Below are 16,111 nucleotides of genomic sequence, written 5' to 3'. Positions count from 1 at the left end.
CAAAACGATGACGACATACATGTGTACAATCACGTGTTGTGTTTGTGCAAAGTACGGATATATATATATATATATATATATATATATATATATATATATATATATATATATATATATAGATAGAGATAGATATAGAGATAGATATAGATATAGAGATAGATATAGAGATAGATATAGAGATAGATATAGAGATAGATATAGAGATAGATATAGAGATAGATATAGATATAGATATAGATATAGAGATAGATATAGAGATAGATATAGAGATAGATATAGAGATAGATATAGAGATAGATATAGATATAGAGATAGATATAGAGATAGATATAGAGATAGATATATATAGAGATATATATATATAGAGATATATATATATAGAGATATATATATATATATAGAGATAGATATATATATATATATATATATATATATATATATATATATATATATATAGAGATATATATAGAGATATATATATATATATATATATATATATATATATATATATATATATATATAGAGATATATATATATATATATATATAGAGATATATATATATATATATATATATATATATATATATATATATATATAGAGATATATATAGAGATATAGAGATATATATAGAGATCTTCTTCTTCTTCTTCCTCTTTCGGCTTGCTCCCGCTAGGGGTCGCCACAGCGGACCAACTGTCTAATTCGTTTTGTTGTCCGCATAATGATTTGGCATAGGTTTTTACGCCGGATGCCCTTCCTGACGCAACCCTGGTCGCCTCTTACGACACACAGGGATATGGTACACCTATTCTAACCGGGGCATACACCGGGCCCAGTACAACTGGTGCTCATTTCGCCGACCTCGGAAGGATGGCAGGCTGAGTCAACCCCCTGGTGTTTTCTACTTGGTTTATATATATTTATATATATATACACATTATATATATACACATTATATATATATATATATATATATATATATATATACATATACATACATATATTAATTCAGTGTCCCAACGGGGCTTGAACTCAGGACCTCTTGGGTCCCAAGCCACTGCCCTTACCACTGCGCCAACACCAGGCTCCGAGATATATATAGAGATATAGATATATATATAGAGATATATATATATAGAGATATAGATATATATATAGAGATATAGATATATATATATATATATATATATATATATATATATATATATATATATATATATATATATATATATATATGACCAAGATGTGGTTGTGGAAGCACACACGAAAATCGACACCAAATCCATAAGCCCCCGTTTCAGACAAAGTCCAACGGGGCTAATAAATCAAAGACTACTTGGACATGACATGTACAGTTCCTTGCAGCTGAAAGTACCAACCTTAATCACCCACAAAGCACTCGGCACATCAAGACGACACCACAAAGACACAACGACATCCTTCAAAACATTCACCCACCGATCGACGACAACCACAAAAAACACATCCAGACACACATCACCATAAATGCAAACAAATGACGCCCAAACAGTATCTTGAGCACCAACCCCACCACCCATCGACGACAGAGAAATTTTTACCCGCAACTTTTACAGAACAGACGTAGACTCGACGACACCATTGATGACATTTGCAACCTCTGCCAGGCCACCCAACACACAATAAACACATTATCAAAGACTGCATGGTTCTGGCTCGACAAAGGTGCTCGAGCACACACATCTTAGATACGAGGGATCTCCAGTCACTCCCGGGAGATCAATTGGCTATCTACATGCTACGGGCCTGTTCATGCAGAGCTGACTGGGGCTAATAAACAAGTACGTGTTATAAAATGTCGTTTTTTCACACATCGACTTCATTCCACATCCAAATTGACACTCACAGATAGACATGCAATACGTTTGTGAAGTATACCAACTGGTTATTTGTTCAGGTTACCAACAATAATTCACCTACTCTTCTTGAAGGAAGGACACCATGTGATATTCAGCATCCGCAGACTCATGCGCGGTGATGGGGGACAGTCTGCTTAAAGTCTATGATGCCTGCCAGTTTCCTGAACCGACCATAAACTAACGCAGTCGAGACAGCTCAAGAGTTCAGTGCACTCCACCGACACTAACCACACTACTGGGTTCAACAATTAACAAAATTGACTCAGCCACTCACTGAGCAGTCGTGACGAGGATCCGGTTCATGTGAGAGTGTTCATCCTGCTGTTGGCTCGTCACGGCTGCTGGCAAGTTTCGTGAAGGAAAGTCAGAGCTGAAAGACACGGATCCAGGTTTACAGGTAAGATCATCCATCGGTCAATAGTGAGGCAGAGGCAACCGAGTATGTATGCTCATATCGTTTAATAAAACCACAAATATCAAAAATAAAAAGATTCATTCACAGTGAAATCGAAATTTATCAACTCCAAATTAGAGCATTCCCACTGTGAAAAGTTTACCTGGAGATGTACCATTTGTTTAGGGTTATGACGTCATCGGTGGCCAAAATTGAAAAGGCAAGGTTCATGGAGATGTACCATTTGTTTAGGGTTATGACGTCATCGGTGGCCAAAATTGAAAAAGCAAGGTTCATGGAGACGTACCATTTGTTTAGGGTTATGACGTCATCGGTGGCCAAATTTGAAACCGTTGGTGGGGAACTGCTGCTATCACGTCAATATTGGCCTCACACGAGATTAGTGAAAAAAAATTTTAATTAATAATTACCGTATGTGCCGATTTACAACACGTAAAAAAAATACATACTGTCGTCACGTTTTCTATTATGGCCATCGATGACGTCATAGTCAACAGAGGAGGCTCGTTTTGTGTTGAAACCAGATTTGATTCGATTCGATATAAAGAATCGTTGCACTCACTGGGCCATGGAGACCCCGTTTCACGAACAACGGACGGAACGACCCTCAGGAGGCAGAGAAGGATCCCTCACCTGCTCGGACGTCGGTTGGGAAAGGTCGACGTGGGGTCCAGCAGGGGTTTCCTCTCATCGCTTTGCTGAGGAGAAGAGAAGGTAAATCAGACGAGCGAGAGAGAAAGCGGGGTTCAAACCCCACGAGCGAGAGAGAAAGCGGGGTTCAAACCCCACGAGCGAGAGAGAAAGCGGGGTTCAAACCCCACTCACGCGTCCCGCTCTCGTCCCCCCGTCCCACAAAGGCACAAACGAGAGTCCAATCCCAACAACACGACGGGCCGCGGCTCCCTCACCAAACACGGACCTGTTCCGCATTGCTGTCCTCTTTCCCGAAACAGCAGCCCATGGCGCTCTCCTCGCTCAAGACCACCACCAACCGCTGAGGATGGATTCAAGGACAAGGACAAGGACGTGCCCGAGGGATACTTACAATGAAGCAAAGTTTTCGGCTTTGGGGCGAGAGTCGCGATACAAGAGCCACGTGCACGTGATCAACAAGCTTAACGACGTGACGTGATACGACATGACGCATTATTCATACGACGACGTGCCGTGATGACGACATGACGCATTATTCATACGACGACGTGCCGTGATGACGACATGACGCATTATTCATACGACCTCGTGCCGTGATGACGCATTATTCCACGACGTCGTGCCGTGATGACGACATGACGCATTATTCATACGACGACGTGCCGTGATGACGACATGACGCATTATTCATACGACGTCGTGCCGTTATGACGCATTATTCCACGACGTCGTGCCGTGATGACGACATGACGCATTATTCCACGACGACGACGATTCATTATTTCAGTTTTCTGCTCTCAACCTTCCAGTTTACCCGATGTTACCCGGTTTACCCCACGAACCGTATTCTTATACTTATTAATCCTTCTCGGATAGATCGAGTCAAGGTATATCGTACGCAGCATTTTACAAACCATTTTAAAATACCGACTTTGTTGAATCATCCCGATTCCCGAATCCCGATATATTTTACTCTCAAATTAAATAATCATTTACAACCGTCATGGTCATTTGCACAAGGTCACGGACCCATTTACCCCCTTCGTCCCGTTCCACCCAACGGCCGAGCTCGACCCGAACCATTTTTTTATCACTGTATATAACAGAATGAACCGTCCAGCCGAACAGGATAATAATAATAATAATAATAATAATAATAATAATAATAATAACAAGCCAGTAGGCGACATGGCTGCTCGCTCTAGATGGAAAGCTGGCCGACATGACTAGCCGATATTCATGTACATGCTATCAATCAATTTAGCACAATAAATATGATTATCACAGCCCTCTTAGTTTGTGCCCAGAAACCCGCATTGTGAAATTTCAGGCATGTTTCCAAAGAGACTCTAACAAATGACAGCCCTGGTAATTCCATTTATCTATTCGCTAAAGATTTTATTTTTTTATATGATGCTGTAAGACATTCTCCTTGGGCACAAAAAAAAACAGGTCCCTCGGAGGTCCAGTTTCGGAGGTATTGATTTTTTTGTACAGTCCACAATAAGTGTACGATGTATGATAAAGTATTTTAGCTGTTGCTAAGCAACGGAGGTGTGCATATCAACCATTCATTTTTGTGTACATGCTAGCCACATTGTACATATTTCACCCAAGTTTCATCAAAATCAGACTCTTTCTCTTAGAGATATTCGCAATTAACCGTTTCTGAAATGTTCGACCTGTACTCGCCCAAAACCAATCTCCTCCTACAAATATTTTTTGTTAGGGCTGCAAATTGGCATGAAGGGAGCGAGATAGATTGCGCACAGAACTCTAAGCTTCGATTTTTTTGACCACTTTGAAGGGCCGTTGCTAGGGCCCAGGGTCCCATATTCGAAAGCACACGATTCCCACAAATATTGGTCCTACCTATCAAATTTCATTGGAATCGGTTGAGTGGTTTAGCCCCAAGGCTTGACCAAAGTTTCACGGACAGACAGACAGATGGAAATGTCCAGAATAAGGGTGCTCTAAGAGCAGCCAACAGTTCAAAATACAGGATTGTAGAGACACCGGAAGTTATAACACCGCCATTTTACACCAGTGCCAGTGGTGGGGGGACTGGGGATGGACTGCAGGAAATGTGAGGAAGAACGAGAAGAGAGAGAAAAATGTTTATGTGGACATGGGAGAGCGATGGGACGAGGCATTTAAAGGAGCATTTGGGGGGAAATAACAATTAAGGGGTCAAAACCTCTACGTTTTTGAGTACGTAATTTATATACATGGTCGTGACGTAAATCAGAACGAAGGAAATGTCTTTGTGTCTGTGTAGCATCATGTTCTGGGGATGTTTCTCATCAGCAGGGACTGGGACAGTTGTCTGGATAGAAGGGAAAATGGATAGAGCAAAATACAGAAAAATCCTGGAGGAAAATCTGCTTCCCTCTGCAAGAAAGCTGAATTTCAGACGGAACTTCACCTTTCATCATGACAACCACCCGAAGCACACAACCAAAGCTACTCTGGAGTGGCTAAAGAACAAAAAGATAAATGTCCTTGAGTGCTGCAATCAGAGTCCCGACCTAAATCCAATCCAAAATCTGTGACATGACTTGAAGATTGCTGTCCATCACGACTCCCCACACAACTTAACTGAACTTGAACAGTTTTATAAAGAATGGGAAAATATTACCCGATCAAGGTGTGCAAAGTTGGTGGAGATCTATCTCAGTCACAGCTGTAATTGCTATCAAAGGTGCTTCCACCAATTATTAACTCGGGGGAGAGGGTGGACACTTATCCAACCACGATATTCTAGTTTTGTATTGTTAATTAATTTCCTCTAATTTGTAGAAAGTTGTGGGTTCCGAGGTGTAAATAAAGGTGGAAAAAAGTCTGATTTAATGCAATTTAATTCCAGGATTTAAAGCAACAAAAGGTGAAAAATTGAAAGAGGCTGTAAACTTTCTATAGGTACTGTATGTATATATATATATATATATATATATATATATATATATATATATATATATATATATATATATAGTGTCCATAAAGTCGTTGTGCAACTTTGATGTACACAGGATAGAAACAAAGTAAATGTCATTTGAAAGCATACATTGTTGTGGATGTATGTACGTCATCCAGTTTTTGGTTCACGAAAAAAAATAAGTGACCACTATATTCGTTATTGTTGTGTTTCTGTCTGTCTATATGTCTGTCTGTCCCGAGCATAGCTCCGTGGGTTTTTATCCAATCCTGACAAAATTTTGGTGGGAGGTTTAAATCATGATCTAGTTGTGTTTTCCTGAAAATGAGCATGGTGCACCCATTTTGGGCGGAGCCACGCCCAAAAAAACACGTGTTTTTAGGGGGTAGCCAATTTCAATTTGCATCTTTTCCTAGGGGTTTTGTCGAATCTGGCAGGCATTTCGGTATTTGGTTAGCCCATTGGCACCTGCATAGCCCCACGGAGCTCGATTTTTCATTTTCGTCCCAAGGTCAAGGCCACAAGGTCACGAACTTAGAAAATTGCGAATTTTGTCCAAGGGGGATTAGGTATGGTCCAATCGAATATGGCCATTAGATTTCGGACTTGGTCCAAAGTCCAATATGGCCGCTATGGCGGCCATTTTGAAAAAATATTTGAATTTTTGTTTTTGCATTTCTACATGTTTCAAGTGATTTCCAACCCCCCCAAAAAAAATTGTTAGAGAAAAAAAAAATTTGCAACTTTTTTTCAACAAAATTTCGATTTTTTTTTGCATTTCTACATGTATATCGTTTTCTACATGGAAATATGTGATTTCCAACAAAAAAACATGCCAAAATTATAATTGCGGCTGATTTTGGAACTTCAGGTGGATATACCCACGTAAAATCAATTTCTCTCTCAAGGAATCTAGTTATGACGAATGAATTGAGTATGTAAAAGTTAAAAGGAAAAGGGAAAGTTGCAAACTATAACTCTGTGAGCACTGTTGACATCAAATTGAATGAATAGGATATCAGGTTCACTTGAGTGACCAAGCAGTATTGGCGGCGGAGGTTTTACACTCTACCGAGTGCTCCCCCTCTAGTTTTTATTGTTTTCGACCAGGGTTCATTCAAAGTCTATCTTCTCCGACAGTTTTCATAGGATCCGGCTGGAAATTTTTGACAATATGGTTGAATGTACTGCCCACAGTTGCTCGTGGCCCAATTTTTGATTTTCGAAAAAATAAATTTGAGATTTTTTTGAAAATTTAAAAGGTCCGTTGCTTGGCAATGGATGGGTCCATAGCAACGGTTCTCATTTGCACACAACTAGGCCATGGTATGAACCTACCAACCAAGTTTCATCGAAATCACCATTGAATTAACGGAGCACTGGACCGGACAGACAGACAGACAAACATAGACGGAAATACTGATAATAAGGGTAGACTAGATTGACTGCCCAACAGACAAACATATAGACGGAAATACTGATAATAAGGGGAGAAAAAAAAAATCTTTATTTTTTTTTTTCAACTAGATTGACTACCCAACAGACAGACAGATAGATGGACAGACACACCCATAATAGTCCTGGATGCAGCCTAAAGTGTCACAAAAAAGTTGATGTGCAGGGATTTTCAAATAGTTTTTGCAATCTATGAACATAAAATGTCAAAATTATTTTGGTTAGACATTTACACGATGGGACATTTTCAAGATGGCAGCCATTTTGGAAAAAGGCTGTTTCCAACACTCAAATCACCAAAATTTCAACATTTTATTGTATGAAAAGGACTGATAAAGTGATATTTTGCCTTTTCAAGCTGCAGGACAAAGGGAATGCAGAAATGATTAGACTCTCGCATTATGCAATTTCCAATATGACCGCCACCAGTTCAGCAATGTGATGGTTTAACCAAACCGGTGCTTAAGAACTCAACAATATTTTGATTTAACAATTTTCAATTGAATTATTTATGTATAGATATATTTGTATTGTTATCTCTACAGAGAAGTTGTTCTCAACTTGAACTTTTCAATGTCTTTTATGTATTATCATGTGAAGTAGAACATTTGCAAAATACACAACAATTGAGGTTTGCCTTTCTACATTTACACCGTTTGGTTTTACAGTGTTTACAGCCGCAAACAGTTAGTAGGACATCTGGAAGTGGTTTTAGGTGTTTTGATGGTACAAGTACTCCATCAGATTTTTCCCAGCCATAGTCAGTAGGCTCAAGGGAAACTCTCTGGTCCAAAAGAGTAACAGCTTCACAAACAGCAAGGAATGTTCTTTGTATATGTCCCGCTATGACACTGGATGTTGGTGGAAGAGTAGTCAGTGACTTATTTAGGTTTTTGTCATAGTCTTCATATCGAAGTTCATCAAATATGTCAACTTGTGCCTTAGTTGACCAGACCTTAACAAGATATTTCTCGAGATTCTGTACATCAGTATCAGAAAGGTTATCTGTCTCGCCAAAGTCAGTTTGGAATGACACCGGATCAGCAGCCAATGCTCTATGCTTCGTGCCTATCTTGCTGAGAGAATCATTCCCAGAGGCTAAGTGAGCTTTGACTAACAAACGACTTAAATCAGGGCTAAGTCTTTTCTGGAGAGTATGGAGTGGTAGTAATCGTTGTTTCTCACCAGTTCCAAACTGTATCCAAAATTCTGACAGCCCATTAGATTTGAATGTCTCAATATAACACAGCATAATGGCGATGATGTCTGTGCCATTCAAAAGCAGGACAACCCTCTTAGTGTTGTGGTGAGCTGCCCAGTTAACATGTGGTACAAACCGATAATCTGCCTCCTCAATAGAATTCTTCAGTTCCATGAGGGAATGGGCTTCTCCGTTTGTAAACCTCTGAGCTGGAAGAACCTCACCATTCACTATAAGTGGTGTACTAGTCTGTGCTGAATACATCTTGGCTTCAGTGATGGCGAGGCTCTGTAGATTCTGTTTGTTAGTTGACGATGCCCAGAATTTCTCCAACTGGACAGGCACTGGTGTTTCTGAACAGATTGATACCAAGTCCATGCTTCCCAATGACGATGCCCTTCGGATTCTTTCTGACTCTTTGGTTGATTTATCTAAGTAACTGTGTAAGACGATGTGGATTTCTTGAGTAGAACATACAGACTGTGCCTTTCGGAAGATGGTCTTTATTGACTGGCCAAATGTTTTCTGTGTTGTCATCTTTATCATACGTATGTGACATGAAGTCAACAAGTACAGTTGTTTTGGAGCAGGATACAGGTTCAAATAAACAGTCCTCTGTTGAGAGATTCTTCTCCAGTTCTACTATAGATCTTCTGGTCACTGTCTAGATCTGTGATCCGTTCGAAAACAGTGTCTTTATAGTAAACTGCAGCAGCCAAAAATTGTTTGCCCTCTTTTCTTCACATATCCTGAACTTCTTCCTTACTTTTGTGCCTTTCTCTGTTGTGATTGAACCACAGACTATGCAAGGAAGTTCTTGGTTAGATAATCTGGCATCACTTGCTGATGGACGTGCAGTTGAGGATGATCGAGCTCATCTTGTAACTGGTGAGTTAGGATCTGATGAACCACTCTCTTCTTCCTCACTAGTATTACCATCGTCGGTTGCACTACGTATTCGATCTAATGTCTTCTTAAGAGTGTAACTTTTATAACAGTCATTGTCCATGTGATAATAGAATTTCTCAGTTTCTGGGATTAACTTCAGCCGATTGAATACATCATCTGTTCTCAAAGCTGTCGCCTCTCGTAACCGTTTCTTTCCACCGTCAGTTGAGGTAGGCTTTGTACTTTTTCTCTTTTGACACACGATGCATCTGTCCTTCTGGAGTGGACTACTTTCGCTGACTTTCAGAAGAACCGCTGGGATTGAAGCTTCTTTTGACGTCATGATGTGAATATCTGCAAAGAAAAGGCGTCAAGTTAGTCATCAGTGATTAAGCTTGCCTGGCGTATTTACTTTGACAACTTTAGAGCACATACATATTAAGACAAACCTGCAACCTCACAACATAGTGTAGGTAGACCCCAAAAAAAAGAATTTGAATTTGAAAATTCAACTTTGAATGGTTTTTACAGTAACCTAAAACTAATATTTTCTGACCCAAAAATGTCTGATTACATAAAAATGGTCATTTTAACAGTGATATTTTTGAGTTATTGGGGGTAATTTATGATAATTTCACATTTTTTTCAAAATGGCCACCAGAATGAAAATGTCCAAAGAGTGAAATGTCTACCCAAATTAATTTATTTCATTAGCTACCGTAGAACCTTTTTATGCAGTCAAACTGCATGCACAACCACTTTTTTTACGGATAGGTAGCCTGGATCCTGGATGATAACGAATATAGTGGTCACTTACTGACTCGTGAACCAATATATTCAGGGGGTTCCAGCCCTCTGAACAAACTCCAAATTCTTGCCCTAACCTACAAGAGACATTCCATGAGCAGCAAGATTGGTTATGTGAGAGCCCTTTGTCATCTCGGGGCCCCAACAACACAGTTTCTGCTTCAGAGAGAATTTTTTTTGTTTTTTTGCTTTAAAGCCATTGCAAATTGGAATTTAAGCTTTAATGCACTTTTACTTCTCTAATTGCAATCAAGCGTGCCAGTTCAATCTCCTACTCAAATTTTAAAAACACCAACCGACTTGCACACACACAGACATCCATGGCATGTATTTATTTCTTGCCGCACAGGTAGTTTCGAGTTCCTTCTCACTCGCCATGGTGTGTTCTTCAAACCTTGCAAGTTGATGGCAATTTATTGCCGATAGATCCAGGCTCAACAGGATGGTTTAAACTTGTAGCAGGTGTGGAATTGACAGGGCGAGAAGGTGGGGAAGGTGGGATGTTGTAGTCATAAAAAGGTGGGGGGGGGGTGGTGGTACATAGGTGCACTCAGGCTTAATAAACACCAAGCAGTGTTACTACTACTGACAACTGATATCAACTGCAGAGCCACAAAGCCCCACCCCACCATAGCGAGGTGAGCAATACAAATAAATAAATAAAAAGGAATGGTGTTTTACCTTTATAAACTTACACACCAGTGGGACCTCCCAACCTTTCACATGCATGGAACAATCTGCTGACCTAGATTATGACCAGAGTGTAAACATTCACATCCAATTCTCAGGCTGCTGCACAAAAAACAGCATGAAAGCAAGTCGACATGACCCTTAGCAAAATTACCTCATCGTTGCCACAATCGCAGTATTCTTTCCACATGGCTCAAATGATATGGCAGTGAAGACGTAACTAGGGCTGCCAGGATGGCCTGAAGGAACACACACTCTCTTATAATCTGTATAGCCTGGGTTTGAATCCCGACCCAGATATAAATTGCCATGTTGGTGTTTCACAGGCAGGGTGATTGATCAATGTGTGTACAACCCCTCTGATGGACATTAAACTTACGTCCCATCGACTCGTATGGGTTGGTGGACGTTAAAGATCCCACACTGACCTTCGCGAACAGTAGGCGAGCTATCGCCGGCGCCATGAATAAATTACAAATTCCTGCTCTGACTTACAGAGGGCATTGCATCAGTGGCACAGCCGTGAACTCAGCCAATGACGTTACCCTGCAGCCTTGTGCTGCATTCAAAAGAAGAAGCCACAGCTATAATTAGTGCCAAATGATGATTTTGATAAGACAATACAGACTGCAGGAACACAACACATTGGCAGCGAGAACTCTTTAAACGGCATGGTGAATTTGGTTGAGATTATTAATGGTTCCACCACAGGCAATGATGGGCGGTTTCATCTTTTTTTTTTTCAATTTTCGTATTGACAATCTCCTTTTTTGGTATACGAAAATGAGGCTCAAGGAAAAGTGAGTTAACAAAAATGTGAACAACAAATTAAAAAAAAAAAAAACTTTATTCGAGGAAGAGGTTTGTCCATGTCAGATCAGCATTGGAAGCTGAAACATTTTCTTTGTGTTTAACAAAATATGAATAAAACAGGTTGGAAAACTATGTATTTTCCCAAATCCATTCTCAACTGTCAAAGACATAAATATATATATATAGGTTCACAATTGAACATGTATTGCTTGGATGGTGGGAGACAAACAAGTTGACAAAGTATTGTGAAACATTCACATGAATGGCGTACATAAATCTTGGGGGACAAACAAGTCACAAAAGAACGAGGTGCATCAAAAAAAACCCAATAACTCAACGAGTCTCCTCATTCAGTTAAAGACCAAGGAACAAATTAATCATGAAGAAAACAAGACAAACAAAAACAATCATCTTCGGTGGTTTTACTTGTCAGATATAAATAAATAATAACACATGTTGTAGTTTGCTGCACAAGATGTCCAAACTTGCAGCAGCACCAGCTCCAGTATCATCAGAACAAAGTTAGAGAACTTTCAAACTCAACAACATTGGGTAATGGTTGAACACAGCTGGAAAGTGAAGGACAGATTATGGGTCACCAAGTGTCAAAAGGTCAGGCCAATGATTTTTAAGTAGCTGAAATGATAAAGAACCTATTCCTAAAGCAAAATGTTTCATATCACTGCAGAAGAAACATTATCATCATCTTTCAATCTTCTTACTGCTATTACTAGAATTACCTCCAACAGTGTCTTGTATGAGAAAGATTTTGGTACGTGGCATTACACACGATCAATTATGGGGAAAGCTCACCTGCACAGCACGTCGACTTGAGGAGCAGGTACACATTCTTTGACCTCTGAAAACTTAACCTTTTTCCAGTGAGAGAGCATCAAAGCATTTGGTTCAGATGACTGCCCAGGCACCTTTCCTAAAGGACACCGTAGTAATTCTGGGTCTACAACAGAGGATGACATGCATGAACGACAAAGGGTAAATAAACGTTATCAGTGCAATCATTTGCATCATCGACTAATCTATTTTCGATGAATGTCTAATTTTTATGCCCAATAATGCAAAATCGCAGTCATAAAACAATAGGAGGTCCTTCAAATTAAAAAAAAATAATAATAAAAAAGGTCCTCGGTGCATTGCCACATCGATCACCTGTACAAAGCTGCCATGGCGATCCTTCCAGAGTCTTTGCGACGCTGGCGAGTTTTATGGGGTCAGGTGCAAATGTTAATTTCTGTGCAGGGCAAAGGTCATCAACAGTGTAAATATCCTGGTCCACAATGTCCGAATTTGCATCATGCCATTCCTCGCACTGGCCCACATACACCGATGCCAGATGGCGGATCAAGCGAGCTGCATCAACGTTGGTGGGATTGGGGAGAATATGGAAAATTCTGAGATGTCAAGAAAAAACAAAGGAGAAAACAAGATTAGAGACTCTCAGATATGCCACCAAAAAAAACTCAAACATATAATGTGCACCAAAAAACGATGGATGTCGTACTAAACCTAGGCCGTGTAATTTGCATTGAATAAAATGCATATTCATTAGATTAAAAAAAAAAATAATGGGTTCATCATTCCAAAATATGGTGAGAAGATATTGTTGCGGACCCGGCATCACGGGGGGACCATGAGGGAGGGGCCATCTCAGGATCCTATCTAGACTCACAGGCTGTCGCATACAAATAACTTTGTGTCGCGGCGGGTCGCTAATCGAACGCGAACGCCAATAACTTGACCACATGATTTAGGGTCCTCCGTCTAACAACCATTTACCTCAGGACACATGACCTCCTTATCGGGGAACGTGCCCTTGGTATGTACTTGCGTTAATCAGATTACCTACCAGATCAGGTACAGCCAAGCAGAACTGCCAAGTATGTACTGCTACGAAACAGATTCTTGGAGAATAACGTCCCGGCTAAGATAGGGTGCGAGACATGCTGGACCAATGGAGGAAAAGACAAAAACGAGCTGGGGACATTTCTAACAACACATTTATTTAACCAGGATGTGAAGAAAGTTATGTGGCACGGTAAATGAGGTTTATTGCAAACGTACAACAGGGAAAGTAAGTAAGTCGTGGGGTGCGGCAAAAGGCAAACAATTCCACAAAAGAAGACACAGAGCAGGGTTATCCCATTAGTTCTTACACAGTCTTAACTTGTGCTACAACAGGCGCCATCACACAATTAAAGATAGCCCAGAGAGAAAGAAACAAATAAGGATTAACGACCTCTCAATACCTGGCATGGCTGGCAGACCAGCACATCCCATCACGCTAAGGAAAGGGGAGGTGGGAGGAATGCTGGGGGTGTCTTGGGTGTGGGAGTGTGAGGTGCGAGTGCTATGCAATGTGGGGGCGTGGTGTAATGCGAAAGGAAAAAAACATCAAGTGCAAGTCAGTTCGATGTGCTCTTTTAGTTCCTGCCCTGATAAGAACAATTGGGTGTTGTCCACGTTGATTGCTCTTTTGTGCACGAAGAGTAGAAGAGTAGAAGAGTAGAAGAGTAGAAGAGTAGAAGAGTAGAAGAGTAGAAGAGTAGAAGAGTAGAAGAGTAGAAGAGTAGAAGAGTAGAAGAGTAGAAGAGTAGAAGAGTAGAAGAGTAGAAGAGTAGAAGAGTAGAAGAGTAGAAGAGTAGAAGAGTAGAAGAGTAGAAGAGTAGAAGAGTAGAAGAGTAGAAGAGTAGAAGAGTAGAGAGAGAGAGAGAGAGAGAGAGAGAGAGAGAGAGAGAGAGAGAGAGAGAGAGAGAGAGAGAGAGAAAAAAAAGGCCCTATCCTATTCGAGTAAGAATCTGTACATTTAAGTCTCTGTAATTTAATGAGCATCGATTGGAATGGAGCAGCCCCACCTTGTGCCAGCAACGCGTGACCCCACACTTGGTCATGCGGACTCACAGTGCCTCTTGCTCTGTGCCGATGCTTGTTCTCCTTGGAGAGGTCTGATGTCTGGCGCATGCTGCTCCGCTAGTCCTCTCCCTGTCCCCACCGGTCTACCAACGACGTGCCAATCTCCTCCACTCCACTCTGATCTGCCGTCTCCTGTCTGCTCAGAATGAACCCGGAAGAAGGGAGGAGCCAAAAATCGGATCGAACGGGGCTGTTCGGGAAATCACACTTCCCCATTGGACCATAGTGGTCATAGCCACGCCCCGACAGGCCCCGAACGTAAAAAATGGCGCAGTTGTTCGCTGACTCTGTCATGCATCAGAGCTCTGAGTTTTAACATGGGTCCATGGTTTTTGGACATGCTCTCTAGCCCCGAACGTGCGCCGATTTATATTCAAACGTGGGATTGTAGGGCAATCGCTGCGCCACCCGTAGTTCCCTACACGAGCTCCAGTGCATGTTTACTCTTCAAGTTATGCCCTGAAATAACCCGATCCACGTCTCCTCCGTTTTCTTTGAGGCTATGGTGAGTGTTCGATGACCATGTGGCAGTTACGGCGGTTGTTGAGTAATGCGAACATGTTGTGGCATTTGTGGTGAGACAGGATTTCCACGTGGCATTGTGGGGACGAGGTTGAAGTTTCTTGTAATGAAATGATGAATAAAGTTCGCATTTGTAAGCACGAGTTGTTGGAGATTTTTATTAGTCATATGACGTGGTTATGGTGAGTGTGGTATAGTTTGGTGAGCAGAATGAAGGTCTGAGGCGAAATGGCGGTTGAGAATTGGCGCACCGTTTTGAATGGCGCGCAGCACGCAGTTTTTTACCGGTCTGCAACCAGTCCAGACGGCATCAGCCCACGTGTCCTAAAAACCTGCTCCTCTGCTCTTGCTCACTCTCTCTGTTCTATTCACCCTGTCATTTGCTCAAGGTCATCTGCCATCTGCTTGGAAATCAGCAAACATCACTACCCTGCATAAAAAGGTGCAAAAACAGATTCCTGCAACTACAGACCAATCAGCCTTCTCCCAATCATCTATATATTAACACTGAAGGACCAATTTTGTGCTCCTCTTCGCGGTCGCGTCACGTTTTTCTAGGTACTGTGACCTGGACTGAAAGAAACATGGTACCTGTAAGAGTGCATCGCAAATAGTGGCAATAGTCAAACTTCAACTCTGAAGCAGAATAAACACTTTTCGTTTTACATTCGTTGACATGGCGACGTGTGATGTCACCGCTGAGAGGTGTCAGGACGTCATAACATCATCGGTCATTCGCTGACGTCATCACGTCTGTCGTCGACAGACCGTTACCGCTGAGAGGTGTAATTCCACTCCTCGAAAATAGCGTCTGCAATGTAAAACCCTCTTCTGGACATGCTGACAACCTCAGAATGTGAATTTCACACAAAAAATGCAACAAGAAACATTGTATCTTCTATAT

The 16,111-nt window shown here is 41.1% G+C and overlaps 2 protein-coding genes across 7 annotated transcripts in view; both read right to left on the bottom strand.

Moving 5' to 3' along the window:
• Positions 1-3,464, bottom strand: part of LAMTOR1 (late endosomal/lysosomal adaptor, MAPK and MTOR activator 1) — a 28,401-nt gene extending 24,937 nt beyond the window's left edge. The window contains exons 1-3 of the mRNA XM_085888317.1: positions 3,234-3,464; positions 2,948-3,012; positions 2,174-2,269 (exon numbers count right to left, since the gene is read on the bottom strand). Of these exons, the coding sequence (XP_085744443.1) occupies positions 2,174-2,269; positions 2,948-3,012; positions 3,234-3,275 (203 nt within the window). The 5' untranslated portion in view covers positions 3,276-3,464. The remainder of the gene's footprint in view (positions 1-2,173; positions 2,270-2,947; positions 3,013-3,233) is intronic.
• A 4,187-nt stretch (positions 3,465-7,651) lies between these two features.
• LOC147023162 (ribosomal biogenesis protein LAS1L-like) overlaps positions 7,652-16,111 on the bottom strand; it is a 54,057-nt gene continuing 45,597 nt past the window's right edge. For 2 of the 6 annotated variants that reach the window (XM_085888311.1, XM_085888312.1), the window contains exons 12-14: positions 12,925-13,166; positions 12,571-12,715; positions 11,777-12,326 (exon numbers count right to left, since the gene is read on the bottom strand). In XM_085888311.1, the coding sequence (XP_085744437.1) occupies positions 12,269-12,326; positions 12,571-12,715; positions 12,925-13,166 (445 nt within the window). In that variant the 3' untranslated portion in view covers positions 11,777-12,268. Of the gene's footprint in view, positions 11,184-11,776; positions 12,327-12,570; positions 12,716-12,924; positions 13,167-16,111 lie in introns of those variants that run through there. The other 4 variants (XR_015060055.1, XR_015060056.1, XR_015060057.1 and 1 more) reach the window with 4 other exon arrangements.

This window comes from Eptatretus burgeri, chromosome 7 (assembly GCF_056783735.1).
Source record: "Eptatretus burgeri isolate ZD-2024b chromosome 7, Ebu_testis_v1, whole genome shotgun sequence".
In the NCBI taxonomy this organism is placed as follows: Eukaryota; Metazoa; Chordata; class Myxini; order Myxiniformes; family Myxinidae; genus Eptatretus; species Eptatretus burgeri.
The sequence above is the reverse complement of the archived record's forward strand: the minus strand, read 5'-3'. Positions and strand labels throughout refer to the sequence as shown.